General features: G+C 39.5%; 1 protein-coding gene across 4 annotated transcripts in view; it reads left to right on the top strand.

The window, feature by feature from the left end:
- Nucleotides 1-19,051, top strand: part of TRPC3 (transient receptor potential cation channel subfamily C member 3) — an 81,517-nt gene that overhangs the window by 28,423 nt on the left and 34,043 nt on the right. For 2 of the 4 annotated variants that reach the window (XM_027103631.1, XM_027103635.1), the window contains exons 3-7: nucleotides 510-698; nucleotides 8,991-9,155; nucleotides 11,900-12,116; nucleotides 14,206-14,439; nucleotides 16,328-16,592. In XM_027103631.1, the coding sequence (XP_026959432.1) occupies nucleotides 510-698; nucleotides 8,991-9,155; nucleotides 11,900-12,116; nucleotides 14,206-14,439; nucleotides 16,328-16,592 (1,070 nt within the window). The remainder of the gene's footprint in view (nucleotides 1-509; nucleotides 699-8,990; nucleotides 9,156-11,899; nucleotides 12,117-14,205; nucleotides 14,440-16,327; nucleotides 16,593-19,051) is intronic. The other 2 variants (XM_027103632.1, XM_027103633.1) reach the window with 2 other exon arrangements.

The raw sequence follows: 19,051 nt of genomic DNA, 5'->3' as shown, positions 1-19,051 counted from the left end.
ATTTAGCCAACATCTCTTAATATAAATCAATCACTGACATGCACACCATTTTCAGAACTGTCTCCTATGGTTGTACAGGTTGTGGAAGGTACTGGCTACGGGGGTAGGTGGGAGCAAATCCAGCCGGTATCGAACTGAACAAAACTTGCATCCAGGGCCTCCCTGGAGTCGCAGTGGTTGAAAGTCCGCCTGCCGATGCAGGGGACACGGGTTCGTGCCCCGGTCCGGGAAGATCCCACATGCCGCGGAGTGGCTGGGCCCGTGAGCCATGGCCGCTGAGCCTGCGCGTCCGGAGCCCGTGCTCCGCAGCGGGAGAGGCCACAACAGTGAGAGGCCCGCATACCACCAAAAAAACCCCCCAAACAAACAAAAAAACTTGCACCCACCTGGGGGCTGCAACTTCCTACCCAGAGGTAGGGAGACTTTTTTCTAATTCACAAAACCCCTAAACACTTTCCATTGAATTAAAGCACATTCTCTGCATTAAACTCTAAACCTCTTGGTCTTAGAATGACTATCGCAAGCTCTCCATGCAATGCAAAGACTTCGTAGTGGGTGTGCTGGATCTTTGCCGAGACTCAGAAGAGGTAGAAGCCATTCTGAACGGAGATCTGGAATCAGCAGAGCCTCTGGAGATGCACAGGCATAAAGCTTCACTGAGTCGTGTCAAACTTGCCATTAAGTATGAAGTCAAAAAGGTGAGTGGCCTACTTTCATCCAGCTCCGTATTAGAATAAACATGTAATATCAACTATGCCATAATCCCAGGAAAGATTTTAAAATAATAGCAGTAATAGATGTTATTGATAAGAAGATTTATTTCACTTCATGAAAGAGACTAAATGAAGTATCATGGTAAAGTTGTGAGTCAAGTATCTAGCTCCGATCCTTTCCACTTTTTATCCATTTTTGGACCTTGGATAAGTCATAAAACTTCTTTAAATTTCTTTTTCCTCATATAAAAGGAGAATAATACCTCTTATCTGTCTCAGGGTCTTGGTGGGATTTCAGTGGATTAAGATATGCAAAAGAGCTTTGTAAACTGCTCATTAAAATGCATTTAATGATAATAAAATCTGTTACTTGTAAACATTTCTGTAAGGCACTGTTACTTACATTCGCATGTTAATCTTGCAGTAAGCCTTTGTTATTATCCATTTCACCTATAAAATAAATGTTCGATGATGAGATTTCTATTCTATAAGGAAACTGAGGTTCACCAAGCTTAAAAGACGTGCCTCAGATCACACAGCTATGGAATTTTATGCAGTTGCCAAAAAAAAAAAAATTATGATTACTTTTTTACTCTGGTTACTGCAGATAGAACAGTTATGTATTATGTTTTTGCTACTTGTATGGGCCTTTGAAATAATTCATGTAAATTGTAGTTAGGACGTTTCACTTATAATAAAAATCTCAGTTATCCAGAATCTAATCGCTTATACATATTTTATACAACTTAAATTTTTGCTCTTTAAATCACGAAGAAGTAAGCTGTTGTCGGGAATAGATCTGGTTTCATGAACTGGTCAATCTATGGAATCTTCTGTCCTTCCTGCAGTGTGACATGGTGCATAAGAGGGCAGGCCCTGGAGCCAACTTGCAAGGGTTCAAGTCCTGACTTGTCTTCTGTGTGTGACAGGGCAAGTCACTTGATCAGTCTAAACCTCATTCTGCTCGTTGGTAGTGGGGACAACTACTGTTCTGGTTGTTTTAAGGATTACATGAGCTAATGCAAGTAAAGTAATTAGCACAGGCATAGTACATGGTGATTGATCAATAAGTGTTAGCTAATCACATTTCTGGATTTGAAAATTCATTCTCAGAATGATGGCTCTTAAACAAGTTCAGCTCTTAGTCATCAACGACATTTCATGTTTATTGTGCTGGTTCTGGTTCTTAGTGGTAGACCATAGCCAATTTAAACAGAAAATAATTCAGTAAAGGATATTAGGAGGCTCACAGAATCATTAGGAGAGGTGGAGGAACAAGCTTATCTAAGCTGTGCTTGCAGAAAGCTTGCCCAGAACCAGGCCCAGAACTGACCTGGTAAGGGAGTTTCTGTGGCCCAAACAGAACAATTCTGCCTCTGCTGCAGATGGCCAGCTCCCCACCAACAGAAAGGATGTGCTGAGTGCTGAGTGCTGCCTGTTATAAAAAGCCTCTTCCAAATCAGAGGTGTGCACATATGCCTCTGACCCGTGGAACCTAGGCCAAAGTTTGCACCCTGGTAGCAAATGAGGATGGGGGAATCTCTCTCTCTCTCTCTCTCTCTGTGTGTGTGTTTCTATGTGTGTACACACACACATACACAGTTCTACCACAATGTAGAAAACTTCCACATTGTAGTGTTCACAAGATTATAGCCAGCCATTAATGACAGATCTCCCCTCTACTTTATAAGATAGTGAAATGTGAAGATTCTCAGTAAATGCTGAGGTAAAATAACTTTTCAAGGAAGTGTCAGTTACAAGGTAAATGAATTGGATTAACTGCCCTCCTCTCAGAGTATTCTTGCTAGTTGAAGTTTTGCTGTATTGGAAGAAAAAGATAGTTTTGCATAAGATTGATATTAAACTGTTTTTAGAAAACTGTCTGGACATTTATTCACAGATCTTGCAATAGGCATCTCTCCTCTTTAGCACCTGAGAGGAGAGAATTGATTTCAGTTGTCACTGGTTCTTTATTATTGCTTTGAAAGTGTCGTATTAGCAGAGACAGCTCATCTACAGATGTGCTTCTGTTAACCAAACTGTCTTGCAGAGTGAATGTCTTCTTGCATGTTGATTTTAAATAAATTGATGTGTAGGTTACAATGTATGAAGTGTCAATTAATAATAAATTTGCTATCCGTCAACTATCAGGAAACAGCAACAACAAAAATGTATTCAGAACTGAAAGGAGATTTATGACTTTGCAGGTATTTCTGGTTTTGTCTGTTTTATGCCATAAAAGGAATATTAGTTAAAATATTTGATTTGGAATCTTCACCCAATAACTGTATATAAGAACTTTATTCTGGAATGCCTCCCCCAAAAGCCCTAGTTCCTCTTTCTTTCTCTCCAAGGCTTCCTTCATTCTCCACTCAATACTCACCCATCTCCATCTAGCAAGGATCAAAAATACCCCCACCCACTTCTGCTGCTTCCTTTTTCCATCATCTCGTTTCTAGTCCCCAAGTAAAATAACCTCTTGGGTTATAATGATTCATGAACCCTACCCACTGTGACACTGAAGTAGCCCATAGCTATATGCATGGCATTGGGATTTCAAAATACTTTATATGTTATGGAATTCCCCCCCTAATAATATAATAAACTTGTATATGTTCAAATCAACCCATAATTCCACCAAGGAAGCCAATTTGATTAATGTTAATTTGTTTAGGTCCCATAAGAAACTCAGGATGTCTCTTCTGCCATCTGCCCAAGACCTACCCCCAACTCTGATTCTGAGTCTGTTGGGTTCTTTCTGGGCTCAGGTCTTCCCTAGGAATAACCATGAGTTCACCTTAGGCCTTAGAGGCTCAATGACAGTTAATGAAGAAAATGAAAATATAAAAGATCTGAATAGGAGAGGTCTGAACATGAATTTAATGTTTATGTGGGAAAGGATTTTTTAATATAAAAGCAGTAGAAGATATAAAAAACAAAAATATAAATTGTTTGACCACATGCAACTTAAAACCTCTGTACATCAGAAAGATCATAAACACAAAAGGTGAAGGGCAAACTGGGAACATTTTTTTCTATACTATAACTTACAGAGGATTGATATTCTTAATATCCAAAGTACGCAAACAAATTTATAGGGAAAATTTCCAGAGCCCTGTAGAAAAATAAGCAAAAGGCTTGGATAGGTAATTCACAGAAAAGAAAATTCAAATGGCTAACAAACATATTTTAAAATTTCAAACCCTCTAGTAATAAAAGAAATGCATGCTAACATACAGATACCATCTCCTCTCACTCAAATTATTAAAGAATAAAAAATTACAATTCTCAGTGCTGTTGGTGAAATGAGCAATCATACACTACTAGTGGGGAACAAACAATAATGTATCTTCTATCAGGGAGTGGATGTTGAAGCTTATTCATCCCAGATTCACTTCTGAGGGGTCTTTAAGGTAAATAATAAAACTGGAAAGATAGTAAATGTTATTACTGTTTGTAGAGTTACCCACATTATTCTACAAAAGAGAATGGAATAGAGTGGAGGGTGAAATTTGGTTTTTTGAAAATAAGTACAAGAAAATTAAATTTTAGGCAAACCATTCATTATTTTCCAATTAGAATAATGGACTATTTGCCCTCCAAAAAGTCCTGAGCTCTATTTATGACTGTACCTCTATCTTCTCTGACTTGAGGATGAATATCAATCCACTCCCCCCATAGAAGTAACGGGAGTCCTACCTATCTCAAGTGAGCTTTCTCTATTGTAAGAAAGCCCCTGACAGAGATAAAAGATACTAGCACTGGATGGATCATCAAATCTGGAAAACCGAGCTCTTGAGAAAGAGGAAATCCTTTCCTGAGTTCTTCCTCCTTGCTCTATTTCCTCCAGAGAGAGATTAGGTTTAACCGTAGAAAGATCATCTAGAAATGAGACATGCAGCAATATAGACACATAAAATTATCCACTGTGTAGGCAGAAAGTGTGAAAAGAAAGCCCAGAAAGTGAGCAGTACAATGAAAGAGTGGTAAATCCACTGCAGAGACTTTGGCGTGCATGTGGCAGCCGGCACGGGAAGGGGTCCTGCACTGTAGGGCTTCTGCCATGTTTGTGCTCAGGCACCTGAAAGGTAACAGTCGGTTAGCTCTTGGTAACAGCACTTTGAACTCAGTGGGTTTGAAATCCAGAAAACGTGTACAATGTAAGTTTTCAGGGGTTTTAAAAAAAAATTTTTTTTATTGAAGTAGAGTTGATTTACAAAGTTGTGCCAGTTTCTGCTGTGCAGCACAGTGGAGTTTTCAGTTTATATTTCACAATTCAAAGAACTTTAAAAAGAAGATGAATGATCTAGTTTTTATTCACAAGAATATTTTCTTTTAAATATTGTAAACTGTGGCTCCAGCAATGTCATTAAAAACAAAAACAGAGTGTTCCTACCATGTTTTTGTACAACAGTATTCCCATGAAGATAGTTCTTGGAAAAGCTAATTTGATAAAAAGACAGTGTAATTTTTTTAGGTTGAAATTTATCAGCTGCCCTGATTGGTGGTTCAGTTTACAATCTGTCAGTCATTTGGTAGGGAATAGAGTTTGTTCTCTATGCTCCAGTCGTTTTGTTCCATTGAAAGACTGAGATTTTCTTGTGTGTCAAGCATTTTCCCTTTATATCAGAAAACCTCAAATAAGGGTATTATTTCTGTAATGGTTTCAATTTGTTGGTCCACTGAAGTTAAGAAACAGCATACAAATTTTATCCAGCTGGCCGTGACTGGTGTGGCAGCATAAGGACATTTTTTAGGAGGTAAATCAGTTTTAAGAGATAAAGGTTACTGCCCTATTTTGAAGTCATTGAAAAGAGCAAAACTCAGCTCCTAGAAGGATTAGCTCTTTTGCCCTCACTTGCTACTGTTATACTGGTTTTATTTTCTTTTTTAAAATGTTCCTTGTGTACTTGTATTAGGATTTTAAATCATTGGAGGAAAATATCTATTTGTGTTTGCTTTCCATGGATTAAATGCCATATGGTGCCGTATTGTGATCTCAGTTAAGAAGAGGGTAGAATTAATGGTATAGGAGATATACCTGTTAGGTTGAATCTTAAAGTGTAACAAGTGAAGTGCAAACACCATGATTTTGGCTAGTATTTAACATATGTTAAGTGTCTGCACTGTATTGTACAAGTCACACCAGGTCAAAGATTGATCATTGCATAATGCCATATGGAAAGGATTGATTTCCACCAAGTCTTTGAGGGCCTTGTAAACTTTATACAGTATAATTAATCCCATAAAGCATTTAAAGATTCAAATTTAAAGATTAGCTCAAGGAGGAAGAGCAAGAAGATGGAGCCATACTACATTACTATTTCTGTACTCAAGAGTTTAAAACCTGAGAAAGGCTGGACAACCACAAAAGGGAAGTTTGTCCATCAATTTCACAGGGACACATGTCCAAGTGTCTCTTAACTTCATGCGGATTTTCTGTTTTACAGAAACCCTTGGCCTATAAACAAGTGCGTGTTGGCTTCCCAAGTGGTAATCTGACCTGATGACAGTGTATGCTCTACCTGTAGGTTTCTCTGAATGCAACATTCCCATTCCTAAGCTGAGCCTAGCTGGAGTCACAGGACTGCCTTTTAGTTACATCTCTCCAACTTCCCACAAATGCAGATCCTCCAAACACCAAGACATTTGGACCAACTTTCAAATTAAGAGTATTTTAAATGCTGATTATTTATCTTGGCAAGCATATGGAATCCAAGTCTCCATTATAATAACTTCTTCACATTTATGCAGAGCTTACTGTGTGCTCTAGAACAGGGACCACTTATCACTTACTGCAATACTGATGTTCCCGTTTTGGTTTTCTTGTACCAAATACCTTCCTGGCGTGTAGGAGGGGCTTATGACATTTTGAAGAATGAATGAATGAATGAGACAGACATTTAAGAACCATAGAACGGGGACTTCTCCGGTGGTGCAGTGGATAAGAATCCGCCTGCCAATGTGGGGGACACAGGTTGGATCCCTGGTCCGGGAGGATCCCACACGCCGCGGAGCAACTAAGCCTGTGTGCCACAACTACTGAGCCGGTGCTCTAGAGCCCGTGAGCCACAACTACTGAGCCTGCGTGCTGCAACTACTGAAGCCTGCATGCCTAGAGCCCGAGCATCACAACAGAGTAGCCCCTGCTAGCTGCAACTAGAGAAAGCCTGCACGCAGCAATGAAGACCCAATGCAGCCAAAATTAAGTAAAATTAAATCTTAAAAAAAAAAAAAAAGAAGAAGAACCGTAGAGGGGATGAAGATTCTTAACACAAAAGGAGGGGTGAAGCAGAAAGATATTGATCCAATAGAGTACAGGGGCACAAGTGGAAGTTTGGAGAAATTCTCAGTAAGACTCCTAGGAAATTGTTACATAGACCCCAGGAAGCCTTCAACCTTGATTTTATTTCATCATGAGTTCAAATAATGACTGCATTGATCTTGAAATACTGTTTTCAAAAATCAGAACTTTGGAAGAGTGACAGAATCTTGAATTTGGAAAGAAGATCTAATGTATACTTAGCCACTAGCAATGACCCATGAGCCTCAGGACCTGGGATTTTTATAACTAAATTAAAAGGAACTTACAAGATAAAATATGTTTTTTCACATTGAACTCATCAAGCAAGAAAAAAATAGCATCTTCCTTTTAGTACTTTCAATCTCCCAAATCCTGCTGTTCATTTCCTTTGTATTATTGGGAAAAAATTCAGTTAAGTATTTCAAACCTGATATTTGTAAACTCATCCTCACCACCTCTGTCAATGGATTGTCAAGTTTTCCTTCTGCACAGTGGTGGCAGCTGTCATAGCAAAGTCAGTGGACTTCCCAGAGGGCGGGTGCACACTGGGGAAAAGAGTGAGAATTTGAGGAAAATTGTGCCTCTACTGCCCAACCTGGGAGATGAGGTTTTACTTTTGTTTTTTCTTTTCTTTTTTTTTTAAAAAAATTAGAACAGCTGATGGTAAACTCTACACCACTAAGTGGAATCTGTTCATTTCCTTGAAGAAATAAGTAAGCTATTGATAGATAGCCAGGTAACTTGAGGAATTGCCTAGAGTTACTAAGAAGCATTCAGCTCATTAACTAGAACTTGATTAAAGTTGACCCCTTTGCTTAGTGGGAACTGCGGCTGCTTCCTTTGCCTCTCAGAATTTGCAAAAACATTTCATGGGTACTTCCTCGCAGGTTCTTTGTTGTTTATAGCATTTTATAGAAGACAGTTATACCTTGATTTTTGTGTTGCTAAGCACTCTTTTTTAAAAATATGTTGACACTCGTCGCTGATTTGTGAATGACCCTGAATAATTCCCAAGCTTGGGCAAAGTGCAGCTGGCCGTTCAAAGAAAGGCATATCCAGCTGCAGGTAGGCACCTTTTGACGTAGGGGCCTTTTCACATGGGCCTGACTACAAATATATTCTGCTACCTTAATGAAGACAGGACCTTAATGAAATCCCAGTCCTTCTATATAGATGTAGGCAGATGACTTAGCAAAATCAGATGGCAATAATAAAATAAAAAAATAATAAAATAAAATAGCAGGGCTAAAATAAGTATAATTTGCTCATGTTTTTCCTGATTAGAGCTGTAATTATAAAAGAATTGATAGAGATAAATGTTTGTGTGTTTTTCACCTGTGATAGAGGAAACAACAAAAAGAGTACAGATTACTAAAATAGGATGGACATGATATTTGATGCCAATTCCTGGAAGCAGAGCAAACGTGGATCAAGCATAACACTTGGAGGTTCACTGAGTTTTTGCAAATCTTTTGCATATTTGCTATGGTAGGGCATACATCCACATGGGACATATCATGTATATATTTTTCATAGATGTATCATTTTAGGAGTTGCTCATGAAACAGTAACATTTCTCTTTTAGCTGTAGTATCCAGTAAACCAAATAACTATTTTCTTTTCCATTTTGAACTGAATGCAAGTAAGCTGACAGACAGCAACATGGGACACGTTTCCGCAAAGGAAAGCGTATGTCACCCAGATTCCAGAGAGGAGTCTGTAAATACAGAGAGAAAGAACTATGATTAAGGACAACGTCAGTTTTACCCTCATGTTTCCGCTTTAGTTCTTGTAATAGTTCTGAAGCAATTTTGAAAAACAAAGGGAAAGTAAAGAATATTACCAGAAACCTTCCAGTGCCTATATCCAGCGCCTAACATCTTTAGGGTGCACACGCATTCGGTAGCCCAGCTGTCGACAATGGCATGGTAACCTACTTCTCTTTCTCCCTCTCTCTCTGTTCCGACCAACAGTTTGTGGCTCACCCCAATTGCCAGCAGCAGCTCTTGACAATCTGGTACGAGAACCTCTCAGGCCTGCGGGAACAGACGGTAGCTATCAAGTGTCTGGTGGTTCTGGTCGTGGCCTTGGGCCTTCCGTTCCTTGCCATCGGCTACTGGATTGCACCTTGCAGCAGGGTACCGGCTTTTCCACCTCTGTTTCCTCTGTGGTTGGTGTGCCATGTCCTTTGAGGATGAAAAAGGAAAAAGCTTCCTACTTAAGGCTCTTATCAGTTTTACCCTGAATGTTAATTGACTCAAGAATACGAATTCTGCTTTTTAATGACTGGATTAGATCAAATAAGGGATGAAAAGAATTTGGTACTAGTGGGATAGATCATATTTGCAGGCATATAATACTTAGGCTTTTAAGATAAAATCCCCATGGTAAGCAGGAGGAAAAGCTGCTTAAGTGAAGTAGCAATTGTACCGATTCTATTGCCAGCTTAATAAATAGTCTACCAGGCTGGCCTGTGGAAGAGGAAGAGCCCTACTGCAGTGGTTCCAAGAAACAGTTAACCTGAGAACTGAAAAGGCAGCTCGGTTGAACCTGTCAAAAAGATCTGAGGCTGGGTGTATTAAGCTAGGTTCTGAACAGTGGTATTATCCAAAGTCTTTAAGAAAGCACATGTCAGGTGCCCCTAGCCCTTTGTTCCTTCAGGAGATTCTAAAAAGTGTTGAATTTGGGTTTGGGGGCTTTGGATTTTTTAGATTGTTCATATATTTAGTTTTGTTTGAATCATTTCGTTCACTACCTTTATCCCTCTCTCAACTTTGCCAGTTTACAGTCAATTTTAATTGTGCCTAAGAGATCCGCTAAACAAGATGTGGAAAGGAATAGGAGTCATGCTAACAGAATCTGTATTAGGTTAATAAAGGACACTGCCAGGGAGAAGAAACAGTTCTGAGATCCTTTAGTCTTATTTTTATATTCTACAATCTGGTTTTGTTAAAGTCAGAGGCAGTTTCAGGCAAAATGAGTCAAGGCCACTCACAAATGACCCTGGAAATCCGTCATCTCTCTGGCGCATCTGTCTCCCCCTGCAGAGTCCTGCTCCGCAGGCCCATATACATGTAAGAATATTCATCCATCTCACTTCGTCGTTGAGCTGCCCATGCAGTTTAAGGCAGAAATGTTGTCATTTTGATCAATTTTGATGACTCAGCTAAGTTCCTTTTTTATATATCATGGGCAAATACCTCAAGATTCTGCTAATACATAAACACTAAAAACTGAAAACTATAAATAAGGAGAGAGCATTCATTAAAGCAAAAATCATATCCCACCCAAATAATTTCCCTTCTTGGGGGAAATGAATTGGAATGTTCAGATTTATACATGTTTGTCTCTTAGGGCAGCTTACCCACTTAAAACATATTGAGTTTGAAGTAGGCATCTTGAAGTCTATTCTTTTTTCTCTTCGCTTGTAAAAGTGCAGCTAATGATGTGGTGAACTCTGCCCAGCAGAGAAGGGAAAGGAGGGAATTGAGTCGTTTCTGGAGCCCACATTTGTACCTGCCATATACCACTTATCCTGTGGTGAAAGGACAATGTAGTAAGAATTCTCCCCATGTATCCCATTTCTTAAGATAGGCATGCTGCTTCTTTTTTTTTTTATGTTATTTAACATTTTCAAAGATCAACCTTTAGGAGAGACAGACTTGGCAGCTCCCCCCAGATCACGATGTGCTGTGGATGAGCTACCCCAGTGTGTCTCCTTGGCAGCTGGGGCACAGCACAGTGTTATGTAAATGAGTGGTTTATTTTTCTGTGTCTAATATGGAACATGTGACATTTGTCTGTGTGCATTCATGTCCAATCCCAGAAATGCTTGACATTCTTCGGTTATTTGTTGACATCAAATTAAGTTTCTGGACATACAAAAACATTTGTTTGAAGTGACAGTCTTTTACATGTGAACCTTGGTACTTTTTAAGGTCACAGACTGAGTTTGAAAGTAGGGTCTGAGTATGCAGAATAGAGAACTTCTCTGATAAATCTACCAAATATACCTGATTCTTAGACTGCAGAAGCTCTTGGGACAGGAAGAATTGTTTTTCATTTCTACTAGAACATATGGCTTTTAAGGACATTATATCACATGGGATTTAAAAAGAGTTACCTTAAAATCATTATAATCTGAATTTTAAAAGTGCTTTTGTACTATTTATATGATTTTCCAAACTAAGGGATGACTTTTCATTAAGTTAACCTACCTAGAGGTTTTAATTATTGTGTATCTCTCTGCTCTTATTGGATAGCAACAGATAAAATATTTATGTTTATTATAATATTTTCTGCCTTTTTATATCATACAAAGTACAAATTGATTTTGGAATATGTAGAAGTGAGAACAAAAATTTACTTCTGTAGTAGTAAGTTTTTTTTAATCTTCAAAGGCTTTGTAATGTGCTACAAAAACATCATAACATTTCAGTTATAAATGAATGAGTCCACAGACTCATCATAACATTTCAATTATAAAGAATTACATATTACAAATTTGGAGTTTCTTTTCCTAGACTCTAAAATCCTGACACTGCATAATCTTTCACGTAAAAATAAGAATAACCAGTATATGCCTTGTAATTTCCAGAAATGCATCTGTGAATGAAGTACATCCTAAGACAAATTGGATATTTAGAAACAATGAAGTTTGAAGACTTCTTAAATTATTCTTAGAGGAAGCATCCCCTAAAAGGAGTAATTTTTACAATGTATAACTCTTCAGAAACAAAAGCAGAATTTTGAGAGTGTTCTCATTTTATCTGTTTTTTTTTTTATCCTGTATAGTAGTTTTCATAAGTGGAAGCCAGATTTCCTAAAGTAAAAGGTTTTGGTGTTTTTTGTTTGTTTTGTTTGTTTGTTTGCCTTCTTACAGCTGGGGAAAATTCTGCGAAGCCCTTTTATGAAGTTTGTGGCACACGCTGCTTCTTTCATCATCTTCCTGTGCCTGCTTGTGTTCAATGCCTCAGACAGATTCGAAGGAATCACCACGTTGCCAAATATCACTGTTATTGACTATCCCAAACAGATCTTCAGGGTGAAAACCACCCAGTTCACATGGACTGAAATGCTAATTATGGTCTGGGTTCTTGGTAAGCCTTTTATTTCAAGTATTCTAATTTCTACCAAAATAACATCCATATAATGATTGCCATGTTCTATTTAAAATGCTGTGGTACGTTATATGGTGACAACATCTCCACTGTAAGATAAGCAGAATAGCAAATACTGGAATAACGTGGCAGCTTGATAATGCTGAAAGGTATCCCTTAACACTAAACAAAAGTTTTATGAGTAACATAAGCTTAATTATAAATATACCATGTTTCAGAAATCCGACTTCAATTACTGAATAAAATGCCGTTTTTATATATACACTACCAACTGTAAAATAGATAGCTAGTGGGAAGCAGCCGCATAGCACAGGGAGATCAGCTCAGTGCTTTGTGACCACCTAGAGGGGTGGGATAGGGAGGGTGGGAGGGAGGGAGACACAAGGGGGAAGAGATATGGGAACATATGTATATGTATAACTGATTCACTTTGTTATAAAGCAGAAACTAACACACTATTGTAAAGCAATTATACTCCAATAAAGACGTTAAAAAATAAATTAAAAAAAATAAAATGTGACTCATTGTGATGATCAAATATTTAATTGAAATAGTTCTGAAATAACCTAGTGGCTATTAACTGATGATTAAAGAACATTTATTGCTTCCATTTCAGAGGTTTTTTTAAGGAGAGTTTCCATTTTCAGAATGTTTGTTACTTCACCTCACAATAGCTCATTTTGAATAGCTATGTTAAAGTAAACATTTTAAGCAATATGAGAAAATAATAAAGATTGGAACCAGTTTATCTATTGATCACTAATCCAAAGTCATTTTTGGATATTCTATTTCACACAGAATGTTTCTTATTATCTTCTCAGTTCCCAAATTAATGGGTTGGTTCTCCTCCTCATTCACTCCTGTGGCCTTAACCTGAGTCAATTAATTATTTTATAAATTTTATTTTGAGCCACTACATGTCTTTTTTTTTTTTTTTTTTTTTTAGCGGTACACGGGCCTCTCACTGTTGTGGACTCTTCCGTTGCGGAGCACAGGCTCCGGACGCGCAGGCTCAGTGGCCATGGCTGACGGGCCTAGCCGCTCCGCGGCATGTGGGATCTTCCCGGACCAGGGCACTAACCCGTGTCCCCTGCATCAGCAGGCGGACTCTCAACCACTGCGCCACCAGGGAAGCCCCACTACATGTCTTTTAAAAGCGCTACAATATTTTCCCCTTACATAGTCAGGACAAGTTGTTAAACTGGCATATTTTGTCCTCTTCTCCCAGAAGGACATTTTCTGCTTTCAGTTTCTTCATAATGTCCTAGGGCCTCCTGCTTAAGGGTTTCTTCTTTTTCCAATGACATTCCTCACCTTCTCAGCATGAAGCTGAAATGAGGAGAGAGGGTAGGGGAATGAGGTAAGTGTTCCTGGATGACTGGAAAACTGTTCTTGTTAAAAGCGTAGGGCTTCCCTGGTGGCGCAGTGGTTGGGCGTCCGCCTGCCGATGCAGGGGACATGGGTTCGTGCCCCGGTCTGGGAGGATCCCACATGCCACGGAGCGGCTGGACCCGTGAGCCATGGCCGCTGAGCCTGCGCGTCTGGAGCCTGTGCTCCGCAACGGGAGAGGCCACAACAGTGAGAGGCCCGCGTACCGCAAAAGAAAAAAAGTGTAGAGTAGGGTTCTCAATTAGGGGCTTATTTCTCTAATAATCACCATGATTTGATAATTAACCATTGTCATTTTATAAAGATGAATTTTCTCCTCTCCTCCAAGTGTTTCATGGGCCAAAATCACTTGATGTGAAGAGCCTTCCTTGCTTATTTCCTTCCCTCCCTCCTGCCCTACCCCCATAAAAGTAGCACCATTTCTGGTGCCACATGTAGAATTATGTTTCACCAAAATCTAACTTGATGGAGTGAATCATTCCTTTGGTCGAAGCTGCTTCTTTCACTTAACTCTGCCCAGCACCTCCCTTCCCGAGCTGTAGTCCATCAGTGCTTTACAGTACCCAGTTGCATGCTTTACACTGGGGCATTTTATAGGTGGGGACAGATGGTGGGCGAAATAGTAGCTTCCCTATCCAAGCAGTAAACTCTTGTCTGTAATCTGTGCATCTTGTGACAGGAATGATGTGGTCTGAGTGTAAGGAGCTCTGGCTGGAAGGACCCAGGGAATACATTTTGCAGTTGTGGAATGTCCTAGACTTTGGGATGCTCTCCATCTTCATTGCTGCTTTCACAGCCAGATTCCTGGCTTTCCTTCAGGCGACAAAAGCGCAACACTATGTGGACAGTTATGTCCAAGAGAGCGACCTCAGTGAAGTTACACTTCCACCAGAGATACAGTATTTCACTTATGGTAAGTTATCAGCTGCAGAGTCCTCTTTTGTCTCATCAAATTAGTTTACTTCTCTGTGCTTCAGTTTTCACATCTATAAAAAGGAGGGAGAAAATTACCTTTAAGCCTAACATCATGATTATGCTTATATATTCTTAGGACGTGAAATTGTCTTTAATTGGGGGGAAAAATAGCTTGCTAAATTGTTTGATGTGGAAGATGAGAGCCTGGGTTAGAGAAGATAAAATAATAAAAGGTGCTAAACTGCTGTAGAGGGAAGTGAACAAAAATTCAGCAGAGGCAGGAAATAGGAGCTAAAGTGACAGTGAGAATGTAAGCTTTGCAGAACCAGCAGAAATGCTGGGAAGGATGTTGTGCTCCTACGACCAACATGGGATGGAGAAGCCAGGCTTCTGTAGATCATGAGAGCAGGAGACCCCAGTGACATCAGATGTGCATGGTTACCGATGCCTTCGTTGCCCACTGCAAACCGATATTAAGCAATGTTAGCTTCCCTTCCCTTGAGGCGAAATTGGGAAGCCGCAATTAGCAAATTTTCATATAGTTGCAAAATCTTAAACCTGGAAAAGATTTTAGCAATCATTGTCTAACCCTCATTTTACAGATAAGGAAACTCAGGCACAGAGTTTAAATGCGTTCTGATTGTAAGGAATAACTCTTTATAAGTACACTGTGATACGTACCAGCAGCGTGTTAACATTATTGAAGAAGGCTGAGTGCATGCTCTAAAATGAAGGTGCACGTTTCACACATTGTGAAATTTAAACACATTACCTCTTATTGTCAGCAAGCAAAGATTTTTATATACTAAGGATCAAATGAGCAAGTGATTACCACTTATAATTAAGGAAATAGCTTAGATTGTATTTGTGTGTAACATATATCTTGACTATTTCAGTACCTTCTTATTTAAATTTACTTGTGTGTGTCTAATGACTATCACCGGGAGGAATGGAAATTTGTGAATTTAGGCTTCACTCTTTACTGTGACTTTGATCAAGTTTTTAACCTTTCTAAGTCTTGGTTTCTGCATCTTTGAGAAGAGAATAATAACCTCAGATCCATAGAGTCACTGAAAGCACAGTGTCTGGTACATATTAAACATTCAATAAATGTTCATTTTTGTTGTTGTTGGAAATGTCTGCCGTGCACCATCCTTCTGGGAGTGACCCAGTTCTCACAGAATTAACCACATAGTGTTTTGCTGATCTTCCAGGGAAATGAGTATCCAGTAGTCTGCTGTGAACTTACTAAAATAACCTTGAAAGGGGTGTTGGGGGTCCTCATCTAGAATCTGTTGCCAAGATTTTTGCACCTCAGTAGCATTTTATACTTTCCAGGAACCAGCTGTGTTGCTCAGACATCACATTGACAGCACCATTGTGATTCAGTGACATTCTCACTTCTTATAATATGACATTTTACTTGCATAAACTGATAGATGACCTAGTTTTCCCATGAACTAGGGAAAAGAAGATTTGTGCCAACTGAGCCTATAGGATGATAAAATAGCCAGTCAATAAATCTGGTAACTGAGGGGACAAATCAGTCAGGTCAGTTGTTTTGTCATCCTGGACACAGTCTGTATCTAATGAAGTGTTTTCTCCTCTTTTTTCATCTCTTGTACTATATTCTGCTTCTGCTCAATGTGAAGTCAGCATTGTATCTTTATAATAGTGTTTCCTCCATTAAAAGAAACATATGAATGTAGAATTCATATGTTTCTGGTTTAACATGAAAAATAGTGCCTGGACAGTTCATTAAATGTAGAGTAGTTTCAATTGAGATAATAACCACCTACCTACAAGGTAGATCCTATTTAAGGTATTCCACGTAGTTAGCAATGAATAGAAAGTTCCATCTTTAATCTCTGTCTCTTTTCTTGCAGCCAGAGATAAATGGCTCCCTTCTGACCCTCAGATCATATCTGAAGGTCTCTATGCCATAGCTGTCGTGCTCAGCTTTTCTCGGATTGCCTACATCCTCCCTGCGAATGAGAGCTTCGGCCCCTTACAGATCTCTCTTGGAAGGACTGTGAAGGACATATTTAAGTTCATGGTCCTCTTTATTATGGTGTTTCTTGCTTTTATGATTGGCATGTTCATACTTTATTCTTACTACCTTGGGGCTAAAGTAAATGCTGCTTTTACCACGTAAGTAAAACATTTTACAAAAAAAGGTAGGATGAAGGGAAATTCTAACAAGTCTAGATGAAGCAAAAAAATTTTTTTCAATGATTGTCATAAAGATGTTTTTAAGAGCAGGAAAATAATCCATTAAACATAGTTAGTGCCTCAGATAACAAATGTTAGCGAGTATGTGGAGAAAAGGGAGCCCTTGTACACTGTTGGTGGGAATGCAAATTGGTGCTGCCACTGTGGAAAACAGTATGGAAGTTTCTCAAAAAACTAAAAATAGAACTATCATATGATCCAGCAATGCCATTCCTGGGTATATATAAGAAAAAAAAAACAACACGAATTCAAAAAGAGACATGCACCCCAGTGTTCATAGCAGTGTTATTTACAATTGCCAGGATATAGAAACAAACTTAAGTGTTCATCAACAGAGGAATGGATGAAGAAGATGTGGATAGACTTGGAGTGCGCTAATTGAAATGTCAGAGAAAGACAAACCATGTGCTATCACTTATATGTGGAATCTAATAAATACAACAAACTAGTGAATATAACAAAAAAGGAACAGACTCAGAGATGTAGAGAGCAAACTAGTGGTTACCAGTGGGGGCGTGTAATAATCGGGGGGCGGGGGCTAGGAGGCACACACTGTGGGGTGTAACATAGGCTCAAGGATGTACTGTACAGCACAGGGAACATAGCCAACATTTCGTCACAACTGTAAGTGGAATATAACCTTTAAAAATCGTGAATCACTGTGTTGTACACCTGAAACTTATGTAATATCGTACATCAGCTATACCGAAAAAAGAAAAAAAAGGAAAGGGATGGAGAAAACCTAAGAAAACAAAAAACAAAAACAGTGCTTGTGTGAGATTACATTGCTCCAAAGGCTCATCTCTTTGAGTTTAGTGAATGTTTGATCACAGAGTGGATCAAAACTCAGGGAAATTCTAGATAAAACTAGCTATTTTAAGAGAATTGGGTAGCAAATTTTTAATACTGGATATCTCTTACATTATGTATGACGTTAAATTTAGTTTCATCATTTTGTAGCCATTACTATTATTTCAAAAAGAAGCATTGGCTTTTCTTTTTTTTTTGACTGCAGTGGGGCTTCATTGCTGCGTGCGGGCTTTCTCTAGTTGCAGCGAGTGGGGACTACTCCTCGTTGTGGTGTGTGGGCTTCTCACTGTGGTGGCTTCTCTTGTTGTGGAGCACGGGCTCTAGGTGCGTGGGCTTCAGTAGTTGCAGCACGCAGGCTCAGTAGTTGTGGCACAAGAGCCCGAGAGCACAGGCTCAGTAGTTGTGGCGTTCGGGCTTAGTTGCTCCGTGGCATGTGGGATCTTCCTGGGCCAGGGATCGAACCCGTGTCCCCTGCATTGGCAGGTGAATTCTTAACCACTGCACCACAAAGGAAGTCCTGGAGCATTGGCTTTTATGTTAATGTATCATTAATCAGTACAGGGAGTTGAAGAAGAAGAAATTATAACTAAACGTTGTACCATCCACTATACAGTAGTACCACTTCCTTCCTTTGATCATACTGACATCTGCACTGGAGGCCTACCTTCCACATGAAGTCTTCCTTGAATAAGCTTTTTTAGTTATTGTCCCTTTAAGTTCCCTCAGCATGGAGAAGTCCACATTGCCAGATCCTCTGTCACCCATTGCTGTTTAGCGGTCAGGGAGGCGGGCCCTCCGTCTGTACTGTGGTCCTTCCAGGTGAGGAGATAAGAAGGTCCTCCGTGCCTCCGTTTGTACCCTCTGTGCCCTGTAATGCCACAGCTGAAAACAAACTAGACCTTCAGTAAGTTCCCTGTGGACTAAAGTAGAATATCCAGCCCTTCCAGGCATCTAAATTGTTTTGAAATGAATTTTTCCAAGTAGTTAATATAGAGCAGATCGTAGGGGTGAAAGAGAACTGAAACTCACTTTATTGATGAAAAAAAAAATTCTGTTTGAACCCAGGGGGGAGGGACAGAGAGATCCTGCACACAGTAGTACCCCTTTGACCTCTATGAGAACTCATCTTATACACTACATTTCGTCACTGCTTTGTGTGAGGACCTGGCAACACGATATGGAAAATCAGGCAGACCTGGCTGTGAATGCAACGTCTGCTCTTTTCTAGCTGTGGTCTTTGGTTAAGTATCTTAACATTTCTCAGTATTAGTTTCTTGTTTTCAAAATAAGTATTGTAGGGGCTTCCCTGGTGGTCCAGTGGTTAAGATTCTGTGCTTCCACTGCAGGGGGTACGGGTTCAATCCCTGATCGGGAACTAAGATTCCTCCATGCCCCGTGGTGAGGCCAAAAAAAAAAAAAGCACAATAAGGTTTGAATCAGGTCATTGTAAGGATATGGAAGGTAATTTATGTAAAGCCTCTTGCCCGTAGTAGGAGCTTAGGAACTGCCAGTGTCCTCTCCTTTTCCCTCCCCCGCTCTCGCCACACGTGTGGATTCTTGGGAATCTA

The sequence above is a fragment of the Aethalodelphis obliquidens genome, unplaced genomic scaffold, assembly GCF_003676395.1.
Source record: "Aethalodelphis obliquidens isolate GAN/ISIS:26980383/991018 unplaced genomic scaffold, ASM367639v1 scaffold6, whole genome shotgun sequence".
Taxonomy (NCBI): domain Eukaryota; kingdom Metazoa; phylum Chordata; class Mammalia; order Artiodactyla; family Delphinidae; genus Aethalodelphis; species Aethalodelphis obliquidens.
Note: the sequence above shows the minus strand (reverse complement) of the source record. Positions and strands in the feature narration are given on the sequence as shown.